This window comes from Acomys minous, assembly GCF_964271855.1.
Source record: "Acomys minous genome assembly, chromosome: 9".
Lineage (NCBI taxonomy): Eukaryota > Metazoa > Chordata > Mammalia > Rodentia > Muridae > Acomys > Acomys minous.
The window spans coordinates 35748964-35774058 of NC_140490.1; the positions used below are offsets into that span (position 1 = coordinate 35748964).

The 25095-nt window shown below is 52.0% G+C and overlaps 1 protein-coding gene across 1 annotated transcript; it reads left to right on the top strand.

The window, feature by feature from the left end:
- The first annotated feature begins 6744 nt into the window (after positions 1-6744).
- Positions 6745-23852, top strand: LOC311605062 (uncharacterized protein). Its single transcript, XM_084795352.1, has 9 exons — positions 6745-6968; positions 7821-7863; positions 8565-8622; positions 9316-12797; positions 15071-15282; positions 17624-17878; positions 18719-18761; positions 19795-19855; positions 19969-23852. Exons 1-9 carry the CDS (start codon positions 6786-6788, stop codon positions 23696-23698), a joined length of 8067 nt encoding a protein of 2688 aa, XP_084651478.1. The 5' UTR covers positions 6745-6785; the 3' UTR covers positions 23699-23852.
- The last annotated feature ends 1243 nt before the right edge of the window (positions 23853-25095 follow it).

Consider the following 25095-nt stretch of genomic DNA (forward strand, 5'->3'; position numbering starts at 1 on the left):
CTGACATGGGGATTTGATTAAACTTGGAGAAACTACATACTGCTAGTTTTGCTCCAGTGCTTGAATCCAGGAGGATTTCACGTTGGTGTCTCATCCCTTCAGAGATTTTCACGAGTCTTTCTTCTCATTTACACAAGTGCATCCTGAGATACAGAGAGAGCCTCCTGCACTTAGAAGATTTACAAAGATAGTACAGCCAGAGGTGGAGAAACCTCTCCTCTAGAGATGAATAATTTGGATCCAAAGAGAACATACCTAATTCAAATGACTTAAGGCCAGAGCCTACTGACTGAGGAAACTGAAAAAGCCTGAGAATAAGGCCGGAGGGTCATCCCAGCTGTTGTCCAATACAGTTGTAGGATTCCTGGACACTGGGCATGGACACCACAGCTTGCTTGCCTTCCTGTGTCACCAGAGAAAGTCTCCCTTGTGGCTGTTTCTCTACCCTGAGAGAATCCTGGATGAGGACAGTCCCCAACAGCAGGGACCTGCTAGTCAGGTGGAAACAAAGTAAACTCTGTTGATGGCCTTGTATCTTCAAGGTCACCCACAGGTTCAGTCTGTAACATGCTTACCACATAAACACAAAGATCTGAGTTCAGACTCCCAGCACCCACATAAAAGTGTGGTGCAGAGGCATGTTCCTGTGACCCCAGTGCTGGGAGGTACACCCTTGCCTACCTTGGATAATTGTCTATCCAAATTGATGAACTCCAGGTTCAGTGAGAGAGACTGTCTCAAAAATGAGGTAGGGTGCTAGAGAGATGGCTCAGCTGTTTAGAGCACTGGCTGCTCTTCCAGAGGACCTGAGTTCAACTCCCAGCAACGACATGGCAGATCGCAGATGTCTGTAACTCAGTTCCAGGGCTTCTGGCACCCTTACACAGACACATGCAGACAAAACACCAATAAACATAAAATCATAAGTTATTTTTCAAATGAGGTAGAAGGCCTGCCTAGACTACAGAATTAATTTCAAGACAGCACGAGCTACATAGTGAGAGCATGCCTCAAACAAAACAAAACACTGTAACAACAAAACTGAAGATAGAATTGGCCAACACACAACCTTCTAGATAGGTAGCTCATCTCGCTCCTTCCCCCTCAAGGCTCAGAGATCCTTTCAGAAGCAGGATGGGAAAGCAGCAAGGACCAGAGCAACTAGAGGTCTCTGGATAAATAGTACTTGTTGGGCATGACAGCAACACAGTTGTACAAATGCACAGGATGGCTGGGACTGCATGCGTAAGACCCACACAAGGTCAAGGCAGCCAAACCCAGCATGGATGAGGAGGGGGCTGGTAAAGCCTCATCCTACTGAGGAGCCATTGGTAACTGATGGTAGCTAAAGAAGGGACAGTTGCTTTCTTCAGGGAGCTGGAGAGAGGCTGGCCATCCTCCAAATTGTGGCCCCCATGCACTCAGTAGATAGTAAATGAAAGAGAGAGAGAGCACATGAAGTCAGGGGACAGTGGGAAAGGAAAGAACAGGGGACGGTTAGAGGGGACAGAATGGAGCGTGGGTCTGATCCAAACACATTACACAAGCTGGAATATTAAATAAAACATTCACTTTTTAAACTGCTCATAATCGAAGAAATACTGTTATTGTAAAGAAAGAAAATCCCAAACTGTTTGACTTTACCAATGAAGATTCAGGAGCCAGATGCTGGAGTGAAAAACCGTCTAGCTCACAGAGGCAGAGAAAGCACCCAGCTAACATTCCTACTCAGCTCACATCCTGAAGGAAAAAGGAGGGTGGGGAGGGCTGAGTGGCCACAGAGCCCACACAGAGTCCTGGGAATCAGACTTCGGAGACCAGATACTAACTGCAGATTTAACTTTATTGTCCAGTGTATAAGCCTTTATATGATTGAAGGGCCAACCCAACCATCCAATGCTAGCCTCAAGCCTCAAGCCGCAATAGCAATCAGTCAGGTTGGCGTAGCTGTAAGGAAATGGGGCAAGGTTACCTCAGAAGGCTTCTGTAATGAAGAGGGAGGCAGTCACCGCCCTAGCCTTGGATCCATTTTGAGACTTTACTAGTGTGCTAGGAGTCCCTAGGAGATCAACACTGTGTGCAGCGGGGCAGGACTGTTGGAGGAATCTCAGATGCAGCCGACACCTCACTTGACATTCTCTGTGGGCCTCCAAAAGGCTTATCTCAACACTCCCCACAAAAGGCCAAAAGCGTCCTAGTGCACCTGCCAGCCCAGGAGGAAAAAGCCAAAAGCCCCTTCTTCTCCACGCTGTCTCAAATACCCTGCAACTCAAAGTCTCTCCTTTCTATTTAATCCCTGTCATCTGGCTCCAACTCTTGACCTAGGGTTAACTTTATTAAACCCTGTGTACAGACAGCTCTTGGGTTAAAGGTGTGCATCTAATTTTATTCCTCAGAAGGGTGCCTTGACTCAGGACTGAGTGCATGAACTGGGATCTAAGGTTCTAAATAAAAAACCCAGGTGCTGGGAGGTGAGCTACTTGGTTAAGGTGCAAATGCATCAAGAATCTTAACATAAGATCCAAAACTATGAAACATCTAGAAGAAAAAGTAAAGGACTACACGACAAGACAGAGGCACAGGGAAGAACCTTCTAGGTAGGAGAGAACTTACAGAATAGGCTGTTGGCAGGGAGAAAAGGCATTGATGATCCTACATGCTACAATACTGACTAGTCATTAGTGGCCACCCTGCTTGCCTTGTGTCTGATCTTCCCCTAGTCCACCTGTTTCCCAGCCCACTCTACTCAGCCTACTGTGCTCCCAAACTCTGTGAGCTCCTCCGCTGCCTAGCCTGTGGACCCCACAGTAAGCCAGGTCATTAAAGTCCAAGATTGCATACTGTTCCCCGGTCACCCTGGTGTACGTCATAGGTTCCCTTACCAATGTCACAATCTGCCCCTGGTCCTTCAGATCTGTGCCTGGTCTCACACAACCCCTCACTGGGACACCCCATGTCCCATACCCAACATGCCTCTTGCATACTAGTGTTTGCTCCAGTACTCCACACCAGAATACTCAACCTGCTCCGGACCTGACCCTGTAGGCTCTATTTTCTTAACCAATATTTTTTTATTACAACTTATTAACCGAGCGTATGTCACTTATGACACGACTAACCAAAGCAATAGAAAAGGGGATTAAATAACACAAAACCGTAAGGATATCAGTTCCGAGGAACAATTCTCCCTGTGTAATCAGCAGGATTTCTTCTGCTGGAACCTAGAGTAACCAGAACCCGGTACCTCAGCAGGAGCTGGAGCCCCAAAGCCTTCGCTGGAGCGGTTCTCTCTAGGAGCTTCTTGAAGTGGAGTGACGAACAGCCAAAACTGTCCCAAGTCTCCAATAAGGCCCGCCTCCAGTTCTGGGCTAATTTACATATCTCCTCCCAGCGTCTGGTCACGGGATCTTTTCAGTTGGCAACAATCAAGCTCCTGCATGAGGTGGTTGGTCTTCTAGTGGATTAACATCACCTGTTCTCTCACACGATCTTTCTGATCCCGCACTTGGGATGATAAAAAACAGGTTGATCTCTCCTTGATGACCCCACAGCACCCAGGGCCTGGTGCCTCCATCTCAATGCACCCTGAGCTCCAGCTTCCATAAGTCACTCTAGTCCGATGCCAATTAGCCTGGTTCCTACACCCACCTCAGCTTAGTCACCATGGGGCTCTTGTCCAAATCCCTGGATTATGCTATCACGTCATCCACTAACCTTCCCTTTCCAAGTGTCACAATAGTCCCACCAGAATGCCTATTCCACAGAGCACCCAATCCCTACTCTGTAGTGAGTCTCAGCTCACCCTAATGCAAAACCAAGGTCAGCCCACAGCTGCCCCTTTCCCAAGCTCATCCTGCAAACAACCCTGCTGAGTGGGCAGCTGGCTCTCACTGTGCCCAAGCTCACCTGTTATGCCCCTCCCCGACTGTGCCCAAGCTAACTATGTTATGCCCCTCCCCCACTGGGCCAAGTTCACTGTGTTATGCCCCTCCCCCACTGTGCTCAAGATCACTGTTATGGCCCTCCCCCACTGTGCCCAGGCTAACCCTGTTATGCCCCTCCCCCACTGTGCCCAGGCTAACCCTGTTATGCCCCTCCCCCACTGTGCCCAAGCTAATTGTGTTATACCCCTCCCCCACTGTGGCCAAGCTCACTGTGTTACGCCCCTCCCCCACTGTGGTCAAGCTCACTGTTATGCCCCTCCCCCACTGTGGCCAAGCTCACTGTGTTATGCCCCTCCCCCACTGTGCCCAAGCTCACCTGTTATGACCCTCCCCCACTGTGCCCAAGCTCACTGTTATGCCCCTCCCCCACTGTGCCCAAGCTCACTGTTATGACCCTCCCCCACTGTGCCCAAGCTCACTGTTATGCCCCTCCCCCACTGTGCCCAAGCTCACCTTGTTACGCCCCTCCCCCACTGTGCCCAAGCTCACCCTGTTACGCCCCTCCCCCACTGTGGTCAAGCTCACTGTTATGCCCCTCCCCCACTGTGCCCAAGCTAACTGTGTTACACCCCTCCCCCACTGTGCCCAAGCTCACCCTGTTACGCCCCTCCCCCACTGTGCCCAAGCTCACCTGTTATGACCCTCCCCCACTGTGCCCAAGCTCACTGTTATGCCCCTCCCCCACTGTGCCCAAGCTCACCCTGCTACGCCCCTCCCCCATTGTGCCCAAGCTCACCCTGTTACGCCCCTCCCCCACTGTGCCCAAGCTCACCTGTTATGACCCTCCCCCATTGTGCCCAAGCTCACTGTTATGCCCCTCCCCCACTGTGCCCAAGCTCACTGTTATGCCCCTCCCCCACTGTGCCCAAGCTCACCTGTTATGACCCTCCCCCACTGTGCCCAAGCTAATTGTGTTACACCCCTCCCCCACTGTGGCCAAGCTCACTGTGTTATGCCCCTCCCCCACTTGCTCAAGCACACCCTGTTAAGCCCCTCCCCCACTGTGCCCAAGCTCACTGTTATGCCCCTCCCCCACTGTGCCCAAGCTCAGTGTTATGCCCCTCCCCCACTGTGCCCAAGCTCACCCTGTTAAGCCCCTCCCCCACTGTGCCCAAGCTCACTGTTATGCCCCTCCCCCACTGTGCCCAAGCTCACTGTTATGCCCCTCCCCCACTGTGCCCAAGCTCTCCCTGTTAAGCACCTCTAGACTCAACACCTGTCCTCGTAACCTACCTCTTAGTCTTCTGCTCCGTTGACTTGTAACAGCCATTTCTGTCCTCACCACAGCTGCCCTGCCTGTCTCCATAAGCCTCCCTTGCTCCCTGTTACACTGTAGTGTTGACACATGGTCACCACTAGCCTACTCACCCCAGCCTGCCCAATGTGCTACGTTCCCTACGCCCCTGTGCACACCAAGGACATGCCAAACCTCCCCTCACCCGTATCCTGTGCCCCACTCATCCTGCAAAGCCCCCGTCTAGCCCTCTAGGAACACCAGTTCCCAAACTATGCAGGTCAGTGTGGCAGGCCACACTCAGCCCCTGTGTGTTCACAGGCCCAACCGTCCCTAGTCTATGGCCCCTAGCATGCCATGCTGCCTGTCCCTAGGCCTATACCTATGGGACCATTTTGGCCACCTGGTCACCAGCCTGCCATGCTCCCCAGCTGGCCCTATTCCTCCAGCATATCCCATTACCAACCTGGCATCGCGCACTAGCCTAGTGTTGCAGCACCCCCTACCCAGCTAGTTCACAGGGGCCGCCACGACAGTGAGCCCTGCGTCCCGTCTCACCCATATGCTTCCCGCTGACCTGCCAGCCCACCCAGCAACCCGACAGTCACCTGCCCTTCCAGAATCCTGACACAGGCTGGCCCTCAGCTTCCCTGTGACCCACACAGCTCCATTCCCACTTTGCTCAACTCTACCCAGTGTGGCCCATCCCACAGATACCTACTGAGTACCCAGCCTATACTTTTCCCCAGCTCCTAGAAGTGCTCCAGTTTTTATTCAGCTTGCCTTCCAGGATCCAGGCCTCATCCTCGTCTGAGTAGGACCCTTGCTTCCCAACTATGCACAGCTCACACAGCCTGCTGGGTTCCCTAAAATCTGCAGCTGGCTGGCCTGTCTCCTACCACTGTTACCCTATACCACCAAGTACACCCCATTCTGTGAGTAACCCTACTTCTTCCTGACTTGGCTTTCCAACTGCATCACCACCAAAAACAAATGGTAGAACCATACACAAGAGAACACTTGAGATTTTAATTGGATACAGCCTGCCCTTATGAGAGCTTTGTGACTTCAGTCTGCCCCTCTGATTGAGGACACTGCAAGATGACTCAAGCACAAAAGTTGGTGACTGGGCATTCACAGAGTACATACATGAAAAAATTTGTCTTGCTAATTTGGTGGGAAGGAAAATGGTTCTTTAGATATGTGTAAAGACATTGGTCCTTATGACACCAACTAAACAACAGCAAACACTTCTAGGAAGGTACTACTATGCCAGGCTCGCTGGGCAGGAGAACTACATGGGTCCAATTCAAGAGCTACAAACAATAAAGGAGACTGAGGTGAAGCCTTGGCCACAGAGGGAACAAACAGAAAAGTTCCCTGTAGAACACAAAGGAAGGGAAGCAGGGTGCAAATGGGGCAGTAGGCTTGAGCAGAGGGCGCCTCTGGTGCTGGGGAGCAGGGTGAGTTTCTGAGGGCTCACCCTCGCCCCGCCCTCACCAGCCCTCTATGACTGTTCCCTGCTCAGTGATGCAGGCCTGGCACTTACAATGAGGCCCTCACAGCCTCATATCTCAGTTGCCTCAGGGAGCCTTGCGAGTCACACAATGGAGAACGCTCTCTCCTTTCTGAATAGCGCTACACAAAAGTGGTTGAGCTTCGTCTCAACCTTTGGAGACATTGAACCCAATTACATCTTTCTAAGTGTAGCAGGGGCACTGTTTTTCTTCTTAATTTACCATAAAGTTGAACCCTTCTTACTCGCACAGACCGATCAAGACACCCAAGAGGTAAGGCGGTGTGGTGAGCTCCAAGGGGAGTGTGTTCACTTCTCCACTTCATGTTGTTGAGTGAATTGGATGATCTGAGAGCAGTACCTGTGGCTGGGACACTGGAGACAGAGAACACTGCTGTCTTAGAGCTCAGAGCCTGGGATGGAAGGAATTAAAGCTTTTATCTGGATCCATACCCTACCACCTCCCTGTATGTCCACATCCAGTGCTAAGTGCCCTTCCTGGTCTTCCTGGCTTAGTGCTAAGTGCCAGGGTTTCTGAAGGAGAGCAGTGTTTGCTGACACTGGGTCCCAAGCCCCAGTCCTGCCTCCTGGGTTCCTTCACTGCTTTCCTCCAACTTGGGCTGCAAGAGAGCAATGCTGACCAATGGGGCCTCTGAGGAGAACCTGGACCTTGGGTTCTGTTCCCCAGAACAGAGTGTCTCAAGGAGAACACCACTGTGACTCTGGCCCTTCAACACAGGACTTCTTAATGATATTCCCAGCTGTGAATCTGGCAGATCAAAATTTTGTTTGGGAGCAGGGCCTGATGGCTCACACCTTTAATCCCAGCACCTTGGAGGCAGAGGCAGGTAGACCTCTGTGAGTTAGAGGCCAGCCTGGTCTACAAAGCGAGTCCAGGACAGCCAAGGCTACACAGAGAGACCCTGTCTCAAACAAAACAAAACAAAACCTTCTTCTGGTATATCAAAGGCAGTAATGCTGAAAATATTGTACCACCTTAGAAAGCAAAAAATAAAGATAGTAACTAATCCTACTTGACCAGAAATCACAGTATTCTGGTCAACGGAAGTATTGGGGAATCCTAGGAAAAGCAAGAGAAAACAAATACTGTTTCTTTTATTCACAGCAAGAGGATAAAGCTAAGAACAGGAGAAAAGTGTCATCTAAAGGTAGGCTCCGCCTCTAGGATCTTATCACCCAAGTCTTTCTTTCCCTGTCCTTTCTGTCAGAATCCAGGTCCATGACCTGAGGCTACCTCAGCACCAGAAGCTTTCTTCCTGACAATAGAGTCCTCCCTGCAAGGAGGAGCCTGAGTGCTCACCCTGCTCCAGCTCACCCAGGGGCAGGAAGCAGTGCTTGAGCAGGGGTGCTGCCTGCCTGGGAAAAGGGTGCTGCCTGCACTGGGCAGAGGGTGCTGCCTGCACTGGGTGGCAGGTGCTAGCTGCACTGGGGGGAGGGTGCTGCCTCCCCTGGGCTGTTAGTGCTGCCTGCACTGGACAATAGGTACTGCCTGCCCTGGGCAGTGGATGCTGCCCATACAGTGACCACAGGAGGTATCTAGGCAGGAATCCCAGCTGTTTTGGAGCCACAGCTTCTGACTCCCGGTGTCACGTACGTGCTCCATACCTGGATGCTCAGACGTCTCTGAGGAAGCCAAACTCAGGAGCTTTTGTGTTGGAGGGAGTGAGTTGATGTCCATGGACAAACACGGGCAAGCCTGCACTGCTGTCATTGCTGCTGACAACCTCGCCCTGCCTCCTGTTTCTATGATGATTTCAGACTGCCATAGCCTAGCTGATCACCTTAGAGGAACTGTGTGAAACTCATATCATCTCTCTCATTCCATACCACCCGCAACCTTGCCTTCCAGAGTTTAGAAGCTCTCACAGAAAACAGGAGCGAAGGAGCCTGCTGGCTGTTGTGCAAAGGTGAATCTCTTCCCTTTCTTCCAGGGCCTGTCCCCCGGCCTCCACCCAAACCCCACCCCCACCCAAAGGTCAATGCATTCCAGGGACCTAGCCTAGCCTGATCTTGTCATGGGAAGGACAGCCAAAGGAGTAAGTGTGTAAACCGGGGGGCAGGGAACAGGCTGCCGCCTCCCTGGCAGCCAAGGACAAAGCAAAAGGCACAGGTGAGGCATGGTGTTCCTCCTAGTTTGTTTCCCTCACTGAGAAAACACCACAACCAAAAGTTACTTTAAGGAGCAAAGGTTTACTTCAGCCTACAAATCCAGACACAGGCAGATGGTGAGGAAAGTCAAGACGGGAACTTGAAGGCAGGTCTGACTGCTTTTCTACAAATCATTGCTTCCAACCAAGGAGCTCACTTCCTAGCCAAGAAGCCAAGTATGGAGACGGCTGCTCGCTAGCTAGTGTGTGGGCAGGCTTATATTCAGCTCACTTTCTTATCCACACCAGCACCGTCTGCACAGGGATAGTGCTGCCCACAGGGGGCTGGGCATTCTGATGTGAATAAACGACCAAGACAACCTTCTGCAGGCCTGCCTTCTTTAGGCAACCCTTCCATTATGGCTGCTCTCTCAGGCAAAGCCAGGTTGTGTCAAGTTAGCAGTGAGAGCTAACTAGAGCACAGGTCCTGACTACGTTTTCTGTGTTCCTCAGCCCCTCTGGACAACTATATGATCCCTCCCGCTTCCGGAAATTCCTTTGTCCAGATCCCGGCTGCGATGTATGCAATGGAGCAACTGCTAAGGTCAGCCGACTGCTTTCAAGGGCCAACCTAGAAGACGATGCTGCCTCAGTGTCCAGTGTGCCTTCCACAGATTCTGTGACTGTGACCTCATACACTCTGTCCCCTTCTGTCTCACCAAACCCTCCAGGATGTCACATTTCATCTCTTTCATCTGTCCCTTCTCCTCCTCCCTCCATCTGCTCAACTAACAAGACCATCCCCTTGGAGGACATATGCTTGGGCACACGACAGGGTGACTCTCTGCCAACAAAGCCTACTCTTCCCACAAGATCTAACTTGCCCCTGAACCACATCCCACCTCATCCACTTCCCCTGCGTCCTCCTGTGGCACAGCCTGCCATTTGGCATGCAGAAAGGCCTTCACAGCCAGAGGCCACTCCATTTGTGACAGGCAGCCCTAGTGAGCCCTCCGTGAATGCCACAATAGATAAGCATGCTGGTGCTGCCAAGTCAGGGGTCCCCCAGCAGCAGACCAGCACCCACAACTTCTCCCCATCCCAGTCCAAATGCTTGGTTAACCAAGTGATAGATAACAGCCATTCCGCTGAAGCTTTCTGTGGGGGACAAGCCACAGTCCATTTTAAAGTGCCTGGAAACCCCTCTCTTCCCAGTCCTGAAGACCTGGTGGTGCTGGACACACAAGACAAAAGTCAGGCTGATGTCTTAACACCAAGGGATGAGGAAGGAGAAGCAGAATCTGGCCAAAACATAATTGCAATTTGGAAGGAAAACTCAGGAGGCTCCTCCCTTCCTCTAGGGGGCAGCAAAGGCACGCTGAGCAAATGGAATCCTCCCCAGAGGCATGCTCACCTCCAAACTTCTCTGGGCCAGTTAGAGCACAGGCCTGTGCAGCTCTTCTGGGGCCTCCCATATCTCCACAGCGAGTCCATAGGTGCCATCACCACAGTGTCGGCTCACGGCTCCTCAACGTGCATCTGGTTCAACAGAAACTTAGACCCCCCAGTCCTGACTCCCTCCACACCTCTGTGCTTACCTGAAAGGCAGACACAGGCCTTGGCCCAGTCTCCATGCCAAAGTCTACTGCTTGCCAGGCCCCAGACCCAGCTTCCTCCTCCAGTCCCAGTGCTGCCTCCTTCCCCTCGATCTCAGCTAAGCATCTATGGGGTGTATTTTCACGGGCCCAAAGATGGGGCAAAATCTCTGATGCCATCTGAAATCTGCCACCTAGAATACAACATCATGACAAAAGGAAAGGAAAGGGTGCGGGCTTTGCCCTCTGTGGTCCGACCTTCTCAGGAAGAAATTTCTCTCCTTCCTTCCAAGGCCTCATTGGCCAGGCCGCCCTCTGAGACCCACTCTCTCAGGTACGTCCCTCCTGAGACCTTGCCCTTGACTGATGAATTCCAGGAGAAACTGGAGCATCACCTTCAAAGGAGGCTCATCCTACAGCACCAGGGCCTGCCCCAGAGAATCCCGAAGTCTCAGCCGTGGGTGAGTCCTGACCTTCCAGAGTCATCTATGAGAAGCTCTAGGCTCCCACACTTTTCTTTCTTTAAGCCCCAAGACAGCAAAGATCCCCCCAACACTGTGTTCAAACAGCCTGCAAGCTCCCAAGACAGGTGCTCAGAGGCTCTCTCTGCAGAGGGAAAAATGCAAAAGGCACGAGGACAGAGTCCAGAGATGGCTCAAAAATCTCTGGGGAGTAACACCAAGGGCAAACTAGATGCTGGCCTGCCATCTGGCTTTGAGAAAACCCCACCACGCCACTTTGGCACTCCTCCAGGCGTCTCACAGGTGAGCCAATGTCGGGAAAAAATTGAAGCTATCCTGAAAGAACAGCTGACCAGGCATCTCAATGCGGGTCAGGTCTCTGGCATCATGTCCAGACCAGAGCATCCTCCTCTCCCTTTTAGCTCAGCTGTGAGCACGGAAGATCACCAGGCCCAGAGACAGTCACCTTCTGATAACAGGCAAAACATGGCAAAGTCTATTGTGCCACAGACATCCATTGTCTCAGACAACACCAGCCTGGAAAAGTCAGCTGCCAGGAGGCACAGCCCAGATGTGTCCAGGATGTCAGCTGAGGCTGGCCCTGTGCCATTGGGTAAGAGCCTGAGTTCTGACCAAACAGTCCAGGGGCCTCAAGGAACAAATGGCAAAAACAAGGTTGGTATCATAGTCAAGGGAGGGCAGCGCAATGGTCTTCAACCAAAACCTCCCAGCCAGTACAAGAAGGCCCAAGGGGCAGATAAGTATACAAAAGCACAGAGTCCCCTGTTAGCTGGAAGGGCTGTGAAGGGAACATTAGGTCCCCAGGAAAGTCAGACATGTGACTTTAACAAACAGGTGTACAGGGAAGCAAAATGTAAATGGGAAAGCAGTCAGCCCATCCAAGCTGTAAGGCCCCAAAAGGACAGGCTCCCTGTCCCTCACAAACCTTCCCTCAGTCTTGAGCAGAGCCCTTCCAGTGGAGTCAGGAATGGTTCTCAGGGGCAGAAGCTCCACTCGTCCACAGCAGAGACTAGTGTGCAACAGCCAAAGGGGCACTGGATGCCCCCATGTGTCTCAGACAAGGGCCAGAAGAAGGATACCCCTCCATCTGTCCCAAGGAAACCAGATGAGCTTGGTGCAGCGGTTGCAGGGCCTGGGACTTCACAACCCAGTGGGAAAAGCTACCATGTGCAAGACAGCCCAACCCTGGGGATTCATGGGAAAAAGCCCACCCCACCCCTGCCACTGAAGACTCTGACTCCTCCTGAACACCAGTTCGGAAAGCAGGTCAAACACTTTTTCCAGTGGCTTTCTCCTGACAAAACCTGCAAAGGACAGGAAGGGTTCCTAAGAAAGAGTACTCCCCCATCGTCACCAGGACAGGACCCAAAACTGAAGTGGAGAGCTACCCCTCCCGGGAACACTGTTGCTCAGAACACTGCAGTTCAGAAAGCCCTGAGAGAGCTTGGGAGGGTCCCCAAGGAGCAACTGGGGCAAAAGCATGGTGCAGCAGAGAGCACACCCCCCAATGTGCCCTTATATCCTCCTACCAAGCCTGTGACAACTAAGACAAGGAAAGAGTCCTGGGTCCCCGCAGAGACCATGCAAGGACATCAGTTCTACCGCCAAGCAACCTGCTGCAAAGAGCCAAGCCCCAGGTCCTACAATCAGGCCACTGCTTTGGTTGGTCAAAAGAGATGGGTGGAAGACAGGGGCAGACAGCCCCAGAAGTGTGAGGCTTTGCAGCCCCGCCCACCTGCGCCCCACAGAGAGCCAGAACTGCACCAGAATCTCCTTTTGAGAAGTCGAGCTGGGCAAGGTCCTCGGGCTGCAGGCCCATTCGCTGTCTTGGCAGATGTGTCCCAATTGTGTGAACAAAAAATCTTGGCTCAGAATCCCGCCACAAAAGGTCTTCTTCCCCAGAAACAATTCACCTCTTAAGAGTACTCACTGCCCTCAATACATGTTTTGATGAAGTAGTGTCTTGTGTGTGTGTTGTGTGCTTGCTGGTCATAGGGTGGAACTTAGGTGACACGGGGCTGGCCTTTTGGAAAAGGGCTGGGGTAACCCTCACCGAGTCCCCCTGTGTGTTTCTGAGCGGTGGCCCGGCCCCCCAGGCTCTTTTGAAGAATGGTTGAGCCATGCCTTGATAAGAACCTTTGCTCCTTCTTCCTAACTCTCAGCTGAGCCTTACTGCCAACGTGTGCAGCCTACCCTTCCCGCTCATTGACTTTCATATCCTCGAGAGCAGAGGTCTCCCCATGGGCCACCTGAGAAGCACAGTTGATTTGGGGGGAACAGAGTGGCCTTGACAGTAAACATGGCTCTGGGGGAGAAGTACCTACAACAGCAGAAGCTGCTCACCCAGGCTCTGAGGATGCCTGCAAATGGCTCTCAGAAACCTTGCCACTTTGTCCTTGCCACTGAATTATGTCCACTGGGAAATCCCTCAGAGAAATATTTCCCTTCTCTGGTCATTTTCTTCAACCTTTCTAGAGTGACTATACTTACAGAGAACTCTTTCACCCTACTGTCAGTCTTAGAAATAGCTCTTGGCCGGAGCTGACGGTGCACACCTTTGATCCCAGCCCTCAGGAGGCAGAGGCAGGCAGATTGCTATGAGTTCGAGGCCAACCTAGTCTACAAAGTGAGTCTAGACAGCCAAGGCTACATATACAGAGAAACCCTGTCTTGAAAAACCAAAAAGAAAAAAAAATAGAAATAGCTTTTGGGATATTAAAAAAAAGATATGTTTGTGTCAAAAAGGAAGGTATGTACGTATGTACAATGAGCATTAAGGATGGAGAGGAAAGACACTGCTACTCAAAAAAAAAAAAAAAGATAACACTAAAGACCTCAACACCCCAGACTTTCTTCCATACCTCTCTGCTGGATGTCACCTGTCAGCATCTTGTGGGGTTGACCTTACTACTGCATAGCTCATGACTGTCAGTGTCAGAACTTACATATGACTGTCCAAGTGCTGAACTCTGCAGACCTCCCTTCAGAGGAGATTTGCACTGCCTTCCTTCCGTCTGTCCATCCTTGTGGCATGTGAGCTCTTGCCTGTGGGGTGTGGAGTGCACATGGTGCTGCTGCCTGACACTGATGCTGCCCTGGGCCTGTCAGCATGCCCTTTCCCAGCTAACTGTTGTCCCCTCCACTGTCCCAGTCAGGGCATCTCTTGCAGGGATGAAGCAGCTTGGGGAGGAGCGAAGGGTTCTTTTGGCTTGTCCATTCCAAATCCCAATCCATTGAGGGAAGCCAAGGCAGGAACTCAAACCAAGTGGGAACCTGGCGGCAGGAGCTAACGCACAGGCCATGGAGGGGTGCTGCTTACTGGCTTGCTCCTCATGGCTTGCTCAGCCTGCTTGCTTATAGCACCCAGGACCATCAGCCCAGTTCCCTTCCACATGGCCTAGAGCCTCCCTCATCAGTCATTAATTAAGAAAATACCCTACAGGCTGGCCTGCAGCGCAATCTTTTTTGGTTTTGAGTTTTGTTTTTGTGGTTTTTTTGTTTGTTATCTTTGTTTTGAGACAAGGTTTCACTGTGTAACCTTGGCTGTCTTGGGTTCACTTTGTAGAGCAGGCTGGCCTTGAACTCCAGCTCTTACAGCGAATGTCTACCATCTTGAGCAGTAGGGCTGCCTAGTGTCTACAATCTCCCAATTCAGTCTTGTCTACCTGGTCTCCTCAAATCACGCTAGTCGACTATTACTGGACTAGCCAGCCCAAGTTACTTCCTGGAACCCCCTAGACCCCTGTCAAGCCAGGCTTCTTTCCTTACCATGGTACACTGCCAAGTGGCATGTTAGCCCACCATAGCCAACTTCCTACAGACCGTGCAGCATGACAAACTCACTTCTCTTCAGCATACAGTCTGTCCTGTTTCCCAGTCCACCCTGCTTCCCCAGCACTTCACATCTCTTACCCAATCTTTTCCACCCAAATGGCCTCTCGGACCTTTTGACCCTCTCTACAGAGCATGCTTCATTGCCCACAGTTGTCTTTCCTCAGCCCACCAGTAACCCACCACCTTAGCAAGCTGCTCAGAGCACCTGGTTGAAAGCACATCTGGATCCCCTTTCAGAGAGCAACCTCTGTGGTAATCGATGCAAACACTGAAGTAAGGGCCATAGCCAGCATCTGATCACTGACACCTCGGATGGCTAAGTCACTCTAGTCTGAGAAACACACCTACCCTTGTCAGATAAGGATGACTTCATGCTTCGGGGACCTCTGGTCTCAACAATATGGAAAAGGTCAGAGAGGGAAATTGAGAGCCAAGGAACGGAGCTGAAAGCAAGCAACTTCCATGACAACCAGGGACTGAAGACCCTCTTCTTGATGTGCCGCTTCCATGCCTTCGAAAGAATATCAAGGAGTAATTCATCTTTAAGAGGAAACATCAAGAGGAAGCTGGTAAACTCTGGAGTGACTGGCTCCCTTTCCTAAGCCTAGCTCTTGTATGAACCTACACCACAAATATACACACATGCATGCACACACACACACACACGCACACACACCACATAGCACACACACACAACCATACACACAATCACATCACATATACACATTACACATATACACCACACAAACACACATACCACACACACATATACACACACACCCTACACACTATGGAAGTTTTGGTTTTAATCCCAGGTGTTGGGTATGGGGGCGTTCCAGTTTATCCACAGTTGATAACTGCCTCCTTAGAGGGCTCAAGATCTTTTTCAGCCAGGGACTACCTCATGCCGCGTCATGCTCTTTGCAAGTGGGAATAAACGTCAGACTCAGGAAAAGAGAGTTGGTGGAGTTGGGGTCCAATAAAGAAGAAGGCTGCTGGGGAACTAGGATTGGACTTGCCCCAAGGAACCTGACAACTCTAAGTAGCAGGAAGTCGCTAAGAAGAGCTAGGGCCCTTCTTCTCACTAACCTTCTCTCCTGCCTGGTGTTGGGGTGCTGAAGGGATTGGGGTGGAGAAGGGAGACGAGATAGATATAAGGAACCCAAAGTAAAGATGGTTTTTTGGGGTTTTTTTTTCTTTTTTTGAGACAGGGTTTCTCTGTGTAGCCTTGGTTGTCCTGGACTCGCTTTGTAGACCAGGCTGTCCTCAACTCACAGTGATCCTGCCTCTGCCTCCTGAGTGCTGGGATTAAAGGCATGTGCCACCACCACCCGGCAAAAACAGTTTTTAAAAATACACCAACACGTACACACACACACACATACACACACACACACACACACACACACACACACACACACACACAGACACACACCACAATTTTTCAGAAAATTTATTGGGGGAAGTCAATACTGTCAGCAAAGGAATACAATTACTGTTGGGTAGAAAACATATTCCCAAGGAAATCTGGATAAGCCTTCTGCCTGGGTAATGGAAACCTCCCAGCATTGCCTTTCATTCAGAGAAGGGCAGCTAGAGGCCCCTGGCCAGCTTGACACCTACAGATAGGACTTTGGCAGGCCTCGGGCTCCCTGCGGAGCATGCATGGGGGAGGTGTCCATCATCTTGGCCTCTCCTGCCATGCCACACCTCTCAGGGGCTGCCTGCCCTTGTCCTGGGCTGCAGGACTCAGCCCTTGGCACTGGAGAGCAGGAAGCTTGGCAGCAGGAGTGGGGCAGCCTCAGCACAGGCTCTGCCTGAGCCTGCAGCTGTGCCTCCTGCTGAGCTGCTTCAGACCCCATGAGGGGAGACACAGGGATGACTGTGCCATGCCTGTGCCCCAGCTGTTTCCCGAGGACCACCCCGGGGTCTCTCACACCTTTCTGAGCTTCAGTGCTCCCATGAAACTCAATTCTCCCTTTGAGGAGGCCTGTGCCCTTCACAGACATCAGTGGGGAGCTGCCCTTGGCCAGGGACCTTTCCATCTCTTTGTGTTTTCTCCCAGGGGACAGCCTCTGTAGGAAGCACTTCACCTGGTTGGTGAGTTGGTTTTCTGGAGGCAGCCTCTTAGGGGACAGTGCTGGGGAGCAGGTGTGTCCCTGTGTTTCCTCTGCTGCCCTGGCCTGCACAGAGTGGCTCTCCTCCCTGGTTTGGGGTGCCTCTAAACTTACTGCATCACCTCCACCAAGCTTTTCTGCTTCAGTTGCCAATGGGGACACTTCCCTTGCAGCTGGGGGACAGTCCTCATTCTGGCAGGTGCCTGAGACATATGCAGGGACCCAGGGACCCTGCCGTGGCTCCATGCTGACCTCCGCAGTGGGCAGGTGCACAGGCAGCACCTGAGAAGCTCTCATGTTGTCCCCAATGGAGGGGACCTGAAGCTTGAAAGGCATTTCTTCTGAGGCAAAGGGCAAGGCAGGCAGGCTGCCTTTGTCTACCAGAGCAGGTGTCCAGGGCTGGATCGGCTCTCTGCCGCTCGGAGCTAGGCTAAGATCTTTATCTACAAACACCTTCTTGCTCTCAGAGGCTGGCTGGCTCTGGCCCACAGGCAAGGTAGCAGGGAGAGGCACCTCTTGGATGGGGATAAAATCTCTATTCCCCGTTCTGTCTCCCCTGGTGTTTCTTGGGAGGAATCTGGAGGACTGGTCAGGATCCAGTCCAGCCACGGTGTGTCGTGGGGACAGAAGGTTCCCCTGAGGAATGTGTGAGGAAAGAGCAGATGGAAATAGGGAGCAGCAGAGTTAGGCAGAGGGCTCTGAGGAGCTTCTTGGGGTGGGGGAAGGGCTGGAGACACACCCTTATCCCCTGCACTTAGAAACCCTTGTGACTCTCCCCTGCTCTGTGATGCAGGCTTGGGACCCTAGTCAAGCCCGGGAGCCCCGGGAATCAGTCACCTCAGGCAGCCATGCTGCTTACACTATGGAGAACATACTCTCATCTCTGAATAGCCTCACTGAGACATGGCTGACCCTCGGCTCGGCTTCCTGTCACATAGGCCTCACTTGCTCCTTCCTGAGTGGACTGGGGCTGCTGCTACTGTACCTCGGCTACCTGACCCTGAAACTGGGTTTACAGTCGCTGTGGAAGAAGAAGCACACCCCACAGGTAAGGAAGTGTGCTGAGCTCCCCAGAGAGTCCTCATTGCTGGGCTGCGCTTTCTGTTCTCTGGCCATGGGGTGAGCCTGGTTGTCAGAGGGATGTCTGAGATGGAACACTGAGGACAGGGGAGGAGAGGAGAGGGGAGGGGAAGAAAGGAGAAGAGAGATGAGAAGGGAGGGGAGAGAAAGGAAAGGGGAGGGGAGGGGAGGGGAGGGGAGGGGAGGGGAGAGGAGGGGAGGGGAGGGGAGGGGAGGGGAGGGAAGTAGTCACTGTCCTAGGGCATGGAGAGATCAGGAAGGACTAAGGTTCCCATCTGAAACCCACAGTCCGCCTTCCTGTGTGGCTGAAGTTTTAGGACAAAGTAGAAAACTGGTCCTAGTGGCTTGGCTACAGTCTTTGAGTTCTTTGAATGAGACCCCTCTCCTGGAGGGTCCAGGATCCATTCCCACATCACGTGTCCCTTTCACCTACCTTCGTCTGTGGTGAGCTGGTCAGGATCACCCGCTGAATCTTGGAGGCCTCTAACTAGAGCCTGGTGCATGATTGCCAGCTACACACAAGGCCCTGGGAGAGAGTAGGGATGTCATGGGGCCTTCAGAGTCCGTGCTATGGAGCAGAGGACTTTTTGCTAAGACCCCAAGTACTGACATCATAATGTCCCCACTCTAGTTTCCCAAAGAGAAAAATCAGTGGAAGGAAGTGATTACTTTACAGGTAATAAGTAGAATGACTAAATCTCACTTATTCAATAGACCTCAGTGTATCCTTCATAGGAGTTGTGGATGTAAAACAGAGACGCCGCACAAACAAGTCCCATGTGTTCATCAATTTTGCTTTTCTTTACAGCCACAGGGCAGGATCGAGCGCAAAAGGAGAAAACTACCTAAAGGTAGGTTTCTGCCTGTTAACCTCCTCTTTCCAGGGTCCTCCCCATGTCCTTTCTTTTTTTTTTAATACTTTATTTAATTTTAATTTTTATGTGCCTTAGTATGAGAGTGTCAGATCTTGGAGTTACAGATAGTTCTGAGCTGCCATGTGGAGCTGGGAATTGAACCCGGGTCCTTTGGAAGAGCAGGCAGTGCTATTAACCACTGAGCCATCTCTTCAGTCCCTTTTTTGTTGTTGTTGTTTTGTTTTTGTTTTTGTTTTTGTTTTTTGAGACAGGGTTTCTTTGTGTAACCTTGACTGTCTGGACTCGCTTTATAGCCTAGGCTGGCCTCGAACTCACAGAGATCCACCTGCCTCTGTCTCCCAAGTGCTGGGATTAAAAGCGTGAGCCACCACCGCCCAGCCTCATGTCTTTTCTACAAAGTCTCAGGGCCATGATCGGAAGATTGCACTCCTGAGACACAGATTTGTAAAAAAGGTCAACTCAGGAAACGTCTGAGTCCCCTCCCTTCCCTCGTGCTTGAAGCCGTGACAGTCTGGGACAGTTGGCACAGCCCCTCGGGGCTCCTGTGAGATGTGCAGGTGGGGTACTAGGGGCCATGTCACCCAGGACAACACAGGTGGAGGGATTAAGGAATGAAACTGCACATGCGTGTGCACGTTCTGAGTGTTCTCACAGACCACCTGTCGGTCCTACAGGTTATCGTAAGTGCTCTCCCTTTCTCTTTTAACAAGAATTATATATTTATTTATTACATGTGTTTTGCCTGCATGGGTATCTGTGCACCCCAGGCATGCCTGGCACTCTCAGAGGTCAGAAGAGGGCATCAGCTGCCTTGTAATTGGGCCCATGGGTGACTGTAAGCCACCATGAGGGTGCTGAGAACTGAACTCAAGTCCTCGAGGAGAATCTGAAGTGCTTTTAACCACCAAGCCATCTCTCCGGCCCCTTGAATGTTTTCCTTAAAGGCACTCCTATGTGATCCTCCAATTTCTATTTTCCTTCTGTGTTATGCATGTTCTCCCTTTTCCAGGTGGGGAGACTGACCAGAGAGACCCCAAGGACAGGAGGAGGTTGCAGACAATCCTGCAAAGGTGACAGATTGCCCACATGTCCCACACTTTCCCTGGGTTTCCGCGCTGGCCAGCAGGCTTTCTTTTCTACATGCTGGACTTAGCTAAAGTTCTGCCTTTGTGTCTCCTTACAGTCCGGACAAGTCACACGATGCCACTGGCCTTCAGCAACTCCTATGTTCAGATCCCCTCTGCAGTGTATGTAACAAAGCAAATGCTCAGGTCAGCTGCCTGCTTTCTCAGGCTCCCTTGGAAGACGGAGTGGCCTTGGTGTCCCATTCGCCTTCCACAGCTTCTGCGACAGAGACCTCACTCACCCTCTCCTCTCACCTCCCAGAATATGGTCCAAGACATCCAGTTCCAGAAGCTCTACCCCAGCCTTCATCACCTTGCCTCTCCATCCTCTCACATAACCCCATCACTCCTTCTCCCACACCTCTCAATGCCTCTCCATCACCCAGAGCCACTGCTCCCTTAACCCATATCCCGGGCAGACCACTCACCACTTTCCCACCTCAGCTTCCACATGCCACTCGGGAAGCACAATTAGTTCTCCCAGCAGGAGTTCCCGAGGCTCTGAGGGAGAGCCCAAGGGAGCTGTCCCCCGTCCCAACAGCCAAAGGCACTGTCTGTAAAACACAGGATGTGCCCACATCCGCCCAGCCGTGGTCCAGTGCTGAAGAGCAGCAGCCCCTGACTAAGTTGGTACCCTCTATTAACCAGCAGCCTCTAGACTGCTATGCTTCTCAGGGCTCATCCCAGAGACTGACAAAGACCCACGCTGTACAGCTCAGAGACCGTTCCTCTCCCAACCCTGATGTCTTGGCACTCTTCAAGAGGCAAGAGAAAAGGGAGACTGATTTCACTTCATCTGAACATAAAAAGGAGAAAACAGAATCGTTTTCAATGGCACTAAATACTTCAGGGAAAATCTCAGCATCAACGGCTGATCCAAAGAACTCGGAAGTCTCCTGCCTTTTGGGTAATGAAAAAGGCAAGCCAGGGGACCCTCACCTCTACCACGAGTCCTCTCTTCCCAAGAACTCTGAAGACCAATCAGAGATCAAGGTCACCCAGTGCTTTTGGGGACTCCCTTCTCTTCACAGTGAGTCCCTGAGACAGGAGGCTGCTGTTTCAGGTAACAGTTATTCAGAAAGAGCCTCTTTCAACAGAATGGCTAAGGCCGCCACAGGCGATGAGTCTCCCACCCTTCCTCACCCCACACCTTTGCCCTTGCCTGCGAGTGACCAACAGGTCTGGCTGCAAACCTTACCTCAATCTCAGACCAGGCCTGACCCTCCTGCCAAGTCTGAGGCCCAGACTCGACCCTTAATCCAAGCCCTGGCACCTTCTCCTGGATCCCAGCTTAGGATCTGTGGGGTACGTTTTCATAAACCCCAGGGGGAGGCGCAGCTTCTTGGCCCATCTGAGATTCAGCAGCTAGAATACAACCTATTACAGAAAGCACTGGAAAGTTTCTTGGGCTTACCCACTGTAATCCAAAGATCCCAAGAAAGCTTCTGTCACCCACCTCCGAAAATCTTCTCAATCAGAAAGTCATCCAAGGTCCATGGTCCCAGGCTAATCCTTCCTGGAGACTTCCCCCTCACCACAGACCTCCAGAAGAAACTAGAGCACCACCTCCGAAAGAGACTCATCCAGCACCTGTGGGGCCTGCCACAGAGGATCCGAGACTCCTTGTCCCTCATTAATCCTCATGTAGAGGCTCCTGAGGCCCCTGAGGCAGAGCGCAGCCATGGGCTTTCCTGGATCTCTCTTTATAAGCTCAATGCCAGCAGAAACCCATCAAGCTCCAGGCTAAGCCAATCAGAAAACTTCCTTAGAAACCCCTCAGTGATCTACCCTCTAAGGGCGAAAGGGGTCAAAGTTCAGGGACACTGTCCAAGAGCAGACCCTGATCATCTCCAGAGTAACTCCAGCGGAGCTACAGAAAGCGGAGGCCACTCTGATTCCACGACAGACTCAAAGCGTCAGCCACGAGAAAAGTGCGGAAAAAAGTCAAAGGCTTCGTGGGCCAAGCAGTGCAAGAAAGAACGTGAAACTTCGATGCAAGAGCACATGGACAGAACTAAAGAAATGAGTGAAGGTCAGCTCCTGGGCACTGTGGAGAAACCACAGTATTCTACCAACGCGGCCCAGCCTCCGCCCGAGACGACCCCCAAGCAAATGAAAGGTGAGGAAGGCCGACTAAAAAACCACCGGCACGATTTGTCCCTTAGTCCTAGCAAAAAAAAGACGTTGGAAGAACACATTAAAGCCTATGGCAGGAGGATGACATTTGGTCTTCCACAAAGAGTCGAGGACTCCTTGGAGTCCTACATGGCAAAAGTAGAACCATCCCATCCTTTCTTTCAGCCGCACGTTCCCTCACACACCGTGGCTGGACTGGATCCTGACCAGTCCTCCAGATTCCTCCCAAGAAACACCAGGGGAGACAGAACGGGGAATAGAGATTTTATCCCCATCCAAGAGGTGCCTCTCCCTGCTACCTTGCCTGTGGGCCAGAGCCAGCCAGCCTCTGAGAACAAGAAGGTGTTTGTAGATAAAGATCTTAGCCTAGCTCCGAGCGGCAGAGAGCCGATCCAGCCCTGGACACCTGCTCTGGTAGACAAAGGCAGCCTGCATCAGTCTAAACCAGGCAACAGGCATGGGCCAGAGCAGCCCAGGAGCCCAAGTGGGCCAACAGATGAGAGATTGGCTTCCAGCAGCAACACACAGGGGCCTCAGGGAGAAAAGAAGAGCTGGGAAGATGGCCCCATGGCGGAGGGGTCCACGAAGCCACTCAAGGAAAAGGCAGTCCCTGGTCTTCACCCACAGTCCACTAAGATCTTGACAGCCACCCAAGGCACCTGCTCCCCAGGGAGCCATGTGGCTGCATGCCAGTCTCTGCAGGAAATGTCAGCTCCCCACAACTCCGAGACATCTGACAGTAAAGGAGGCATGTTGAACTCAGAGAAGTGGCTGCACATCCAGGCACCAGGCCTGTCTGCCTTGCTCTTTGTCTCAGAAGAAATGACTTCCAAGACCCAGGGCTCCTCCATTGGGGACATGGCAGCTTCTCAGGTGCTGCACGTACAGCAGCCCACTGCGGGGGTCAGCATGGAGCCACAGCAGGGCCCTTGGGTCCCTGCATATGTCTCAGGCACCTGCCAGAATGAGGAATGTTCCCTAGCTACAAGGGAAGTGTCCCCATTGGCAACTGAAGCAGAAAAGCTTGGTGGAGGCGATGCAGTAAGTTTAGAGGCACCCCAAACCAGGGAGGAGAGCCACTCTGTGCAGGCCAGGGCAGCAGAGGAAACACAGGGACACACCTGCTCCCCAGCACTGTCCCCTAAGAGGCTGCCTCCAGAAAACCAACTCACCAACCAGGTGAAGTGCTTCCTACAGAGGCTGTCCCCTGGGAGAAAACACAAAGAGATGGAAAGGTCCCTGGCCAAGGGCAGCTCCCCACTAATGTCTGTGAAGGGCACAGGCCTCCTCAAAGGGAGAATTGAGTTTCATGGGAGCACTGAAGCTCAGAAAGGTGTGAGAGACCCCGGGGTGGTCCTCGGGAAACAGCTGGGGCACAGGCATGGCACAGTCATCCCTGTGTCTCCCCTCATGGGGTCTGAAGCAGCTCAGCAGGAGGCACAGCTGCAGGCTCAGGCAGAGCCTGTGCTGAGGCTGCCCCACTCCTGCTGCCAAGCTTCCTGCTCTCCAGTGCCAAGGGCTGAGTCCTGCAGCCCAGGACAAGGGCAGGCAGCCCCTGAGAGGTGTGGCATGGCAGGAGAGGCCAAGATGATGGACACCTCCCCCATGCATGCTCCGCAGGGAGCCCGAGGCCCGCCAAAGTCCTATCTGTAGGTGTCAAGCTGGCCAGGGGCCTCTAGCTGCCCTTCTCTGAATGAAAGGCAATGCTGGGAGGTTTCCATTACCCAGACAGAAGGCTTATCCAGATTTCCTTGGGAATATGTTTTCTACCCAACAGTAATTGTATTCCTTTGCTGACAGTATTGACTTCCCCCAATAAATTTTCTGAAAATGTTCTTTTTGAGTGTGTGTGCCCATGTGTGGCATGGGATTTAAATAAAGCAAAGCACAAGCTTAGGCAACAGGGCACTGCTTTAGCCTTACTGACTCCGAACATTCTGAAAGATGCCCCTCCTCCCGTGGCTCTTATTTAAAGAGAGATATAAGGTAGATCCCTAAGAACCTTTGCTCCCCAGTGTTTTATGATGTCACTTCCTACATCTGACTGTAGCCACAAAAAGACTGTGTGACAGGCCACACCTTCCCTCTTTTGGTCCATATTCTTGAAAATGGTGGCCTTTGTATGAGGTGCTCCTTGTCTGACAATGATAGTAAATTGTCCTAGAACACAGTGACTCAGTAAACTCCTTAGTGATCCAAGATGCACCTAGTACGTCTTTTGTCTGGTCCTGAGTGAGACTGTGTGACAATGGTGGAAGCTGGGAGGAGGTGGCCTCTACCCACACGTGCTCACTGCTCTCATTTGCCAGCAAGACGTGCCCATGAGCATATTATCACCTGTGGAATTTCTTCCCTTCCCCACTTATTTCTTTAGGCTGTGCGGAAAATAATTCTTTAAATAAAACTGTGGCTCTGCTTTTAGTGGGAGGAATGTCCTCCAGGCAGTCCCCTCTCAGGTTGAAAAGGGGACCCCCGCCCCAAAGCAAGAGAATGCGGGTGTGAGTAGATGGGGCTGTGTGGGGAAGACACAGAAAGGTGAATGCGCTTGCTGTTGAAGCACCAAGGTCACACCCAGGATCCAAGACCCTAACACTTTCACCACTCGCCACTGCCCAATCCATCCTGTGGGCACTTTTTTTTTTTTTTTTTTTTTGAGGCTGAGAAGAGTACTACAGAGCCCTCTGGTGTTGAAATGAGAGGACCATTGGCAGGACTATCCTGGGCCAGGCATCACGTCTTTATTTCAGGGAAGGTGACACAAGGCTCCCATCTGTGCTCAATGACAATGTACTCTTAGTGCGCACAGTCTGCATGATGCCACCGTAGTCTGCATGGGCTCCGTGGAGCCGTTGAACTCCTCTGCATTACCCGCAGTTCGCGTCTCCGTAGTGACGTGGGTACAGGTATCTGGGCCCAGATTGCATGGCTTAACCTGTTCATGTCACTGAAACTGCACAGAAGCCTGCCTTGCACACACACACATCTGAAGGGAAGAGTGAGACAAAAGTCCTGCAGCATTCTTAGCATTGACTTGTGTTTCCAGGGTGGAG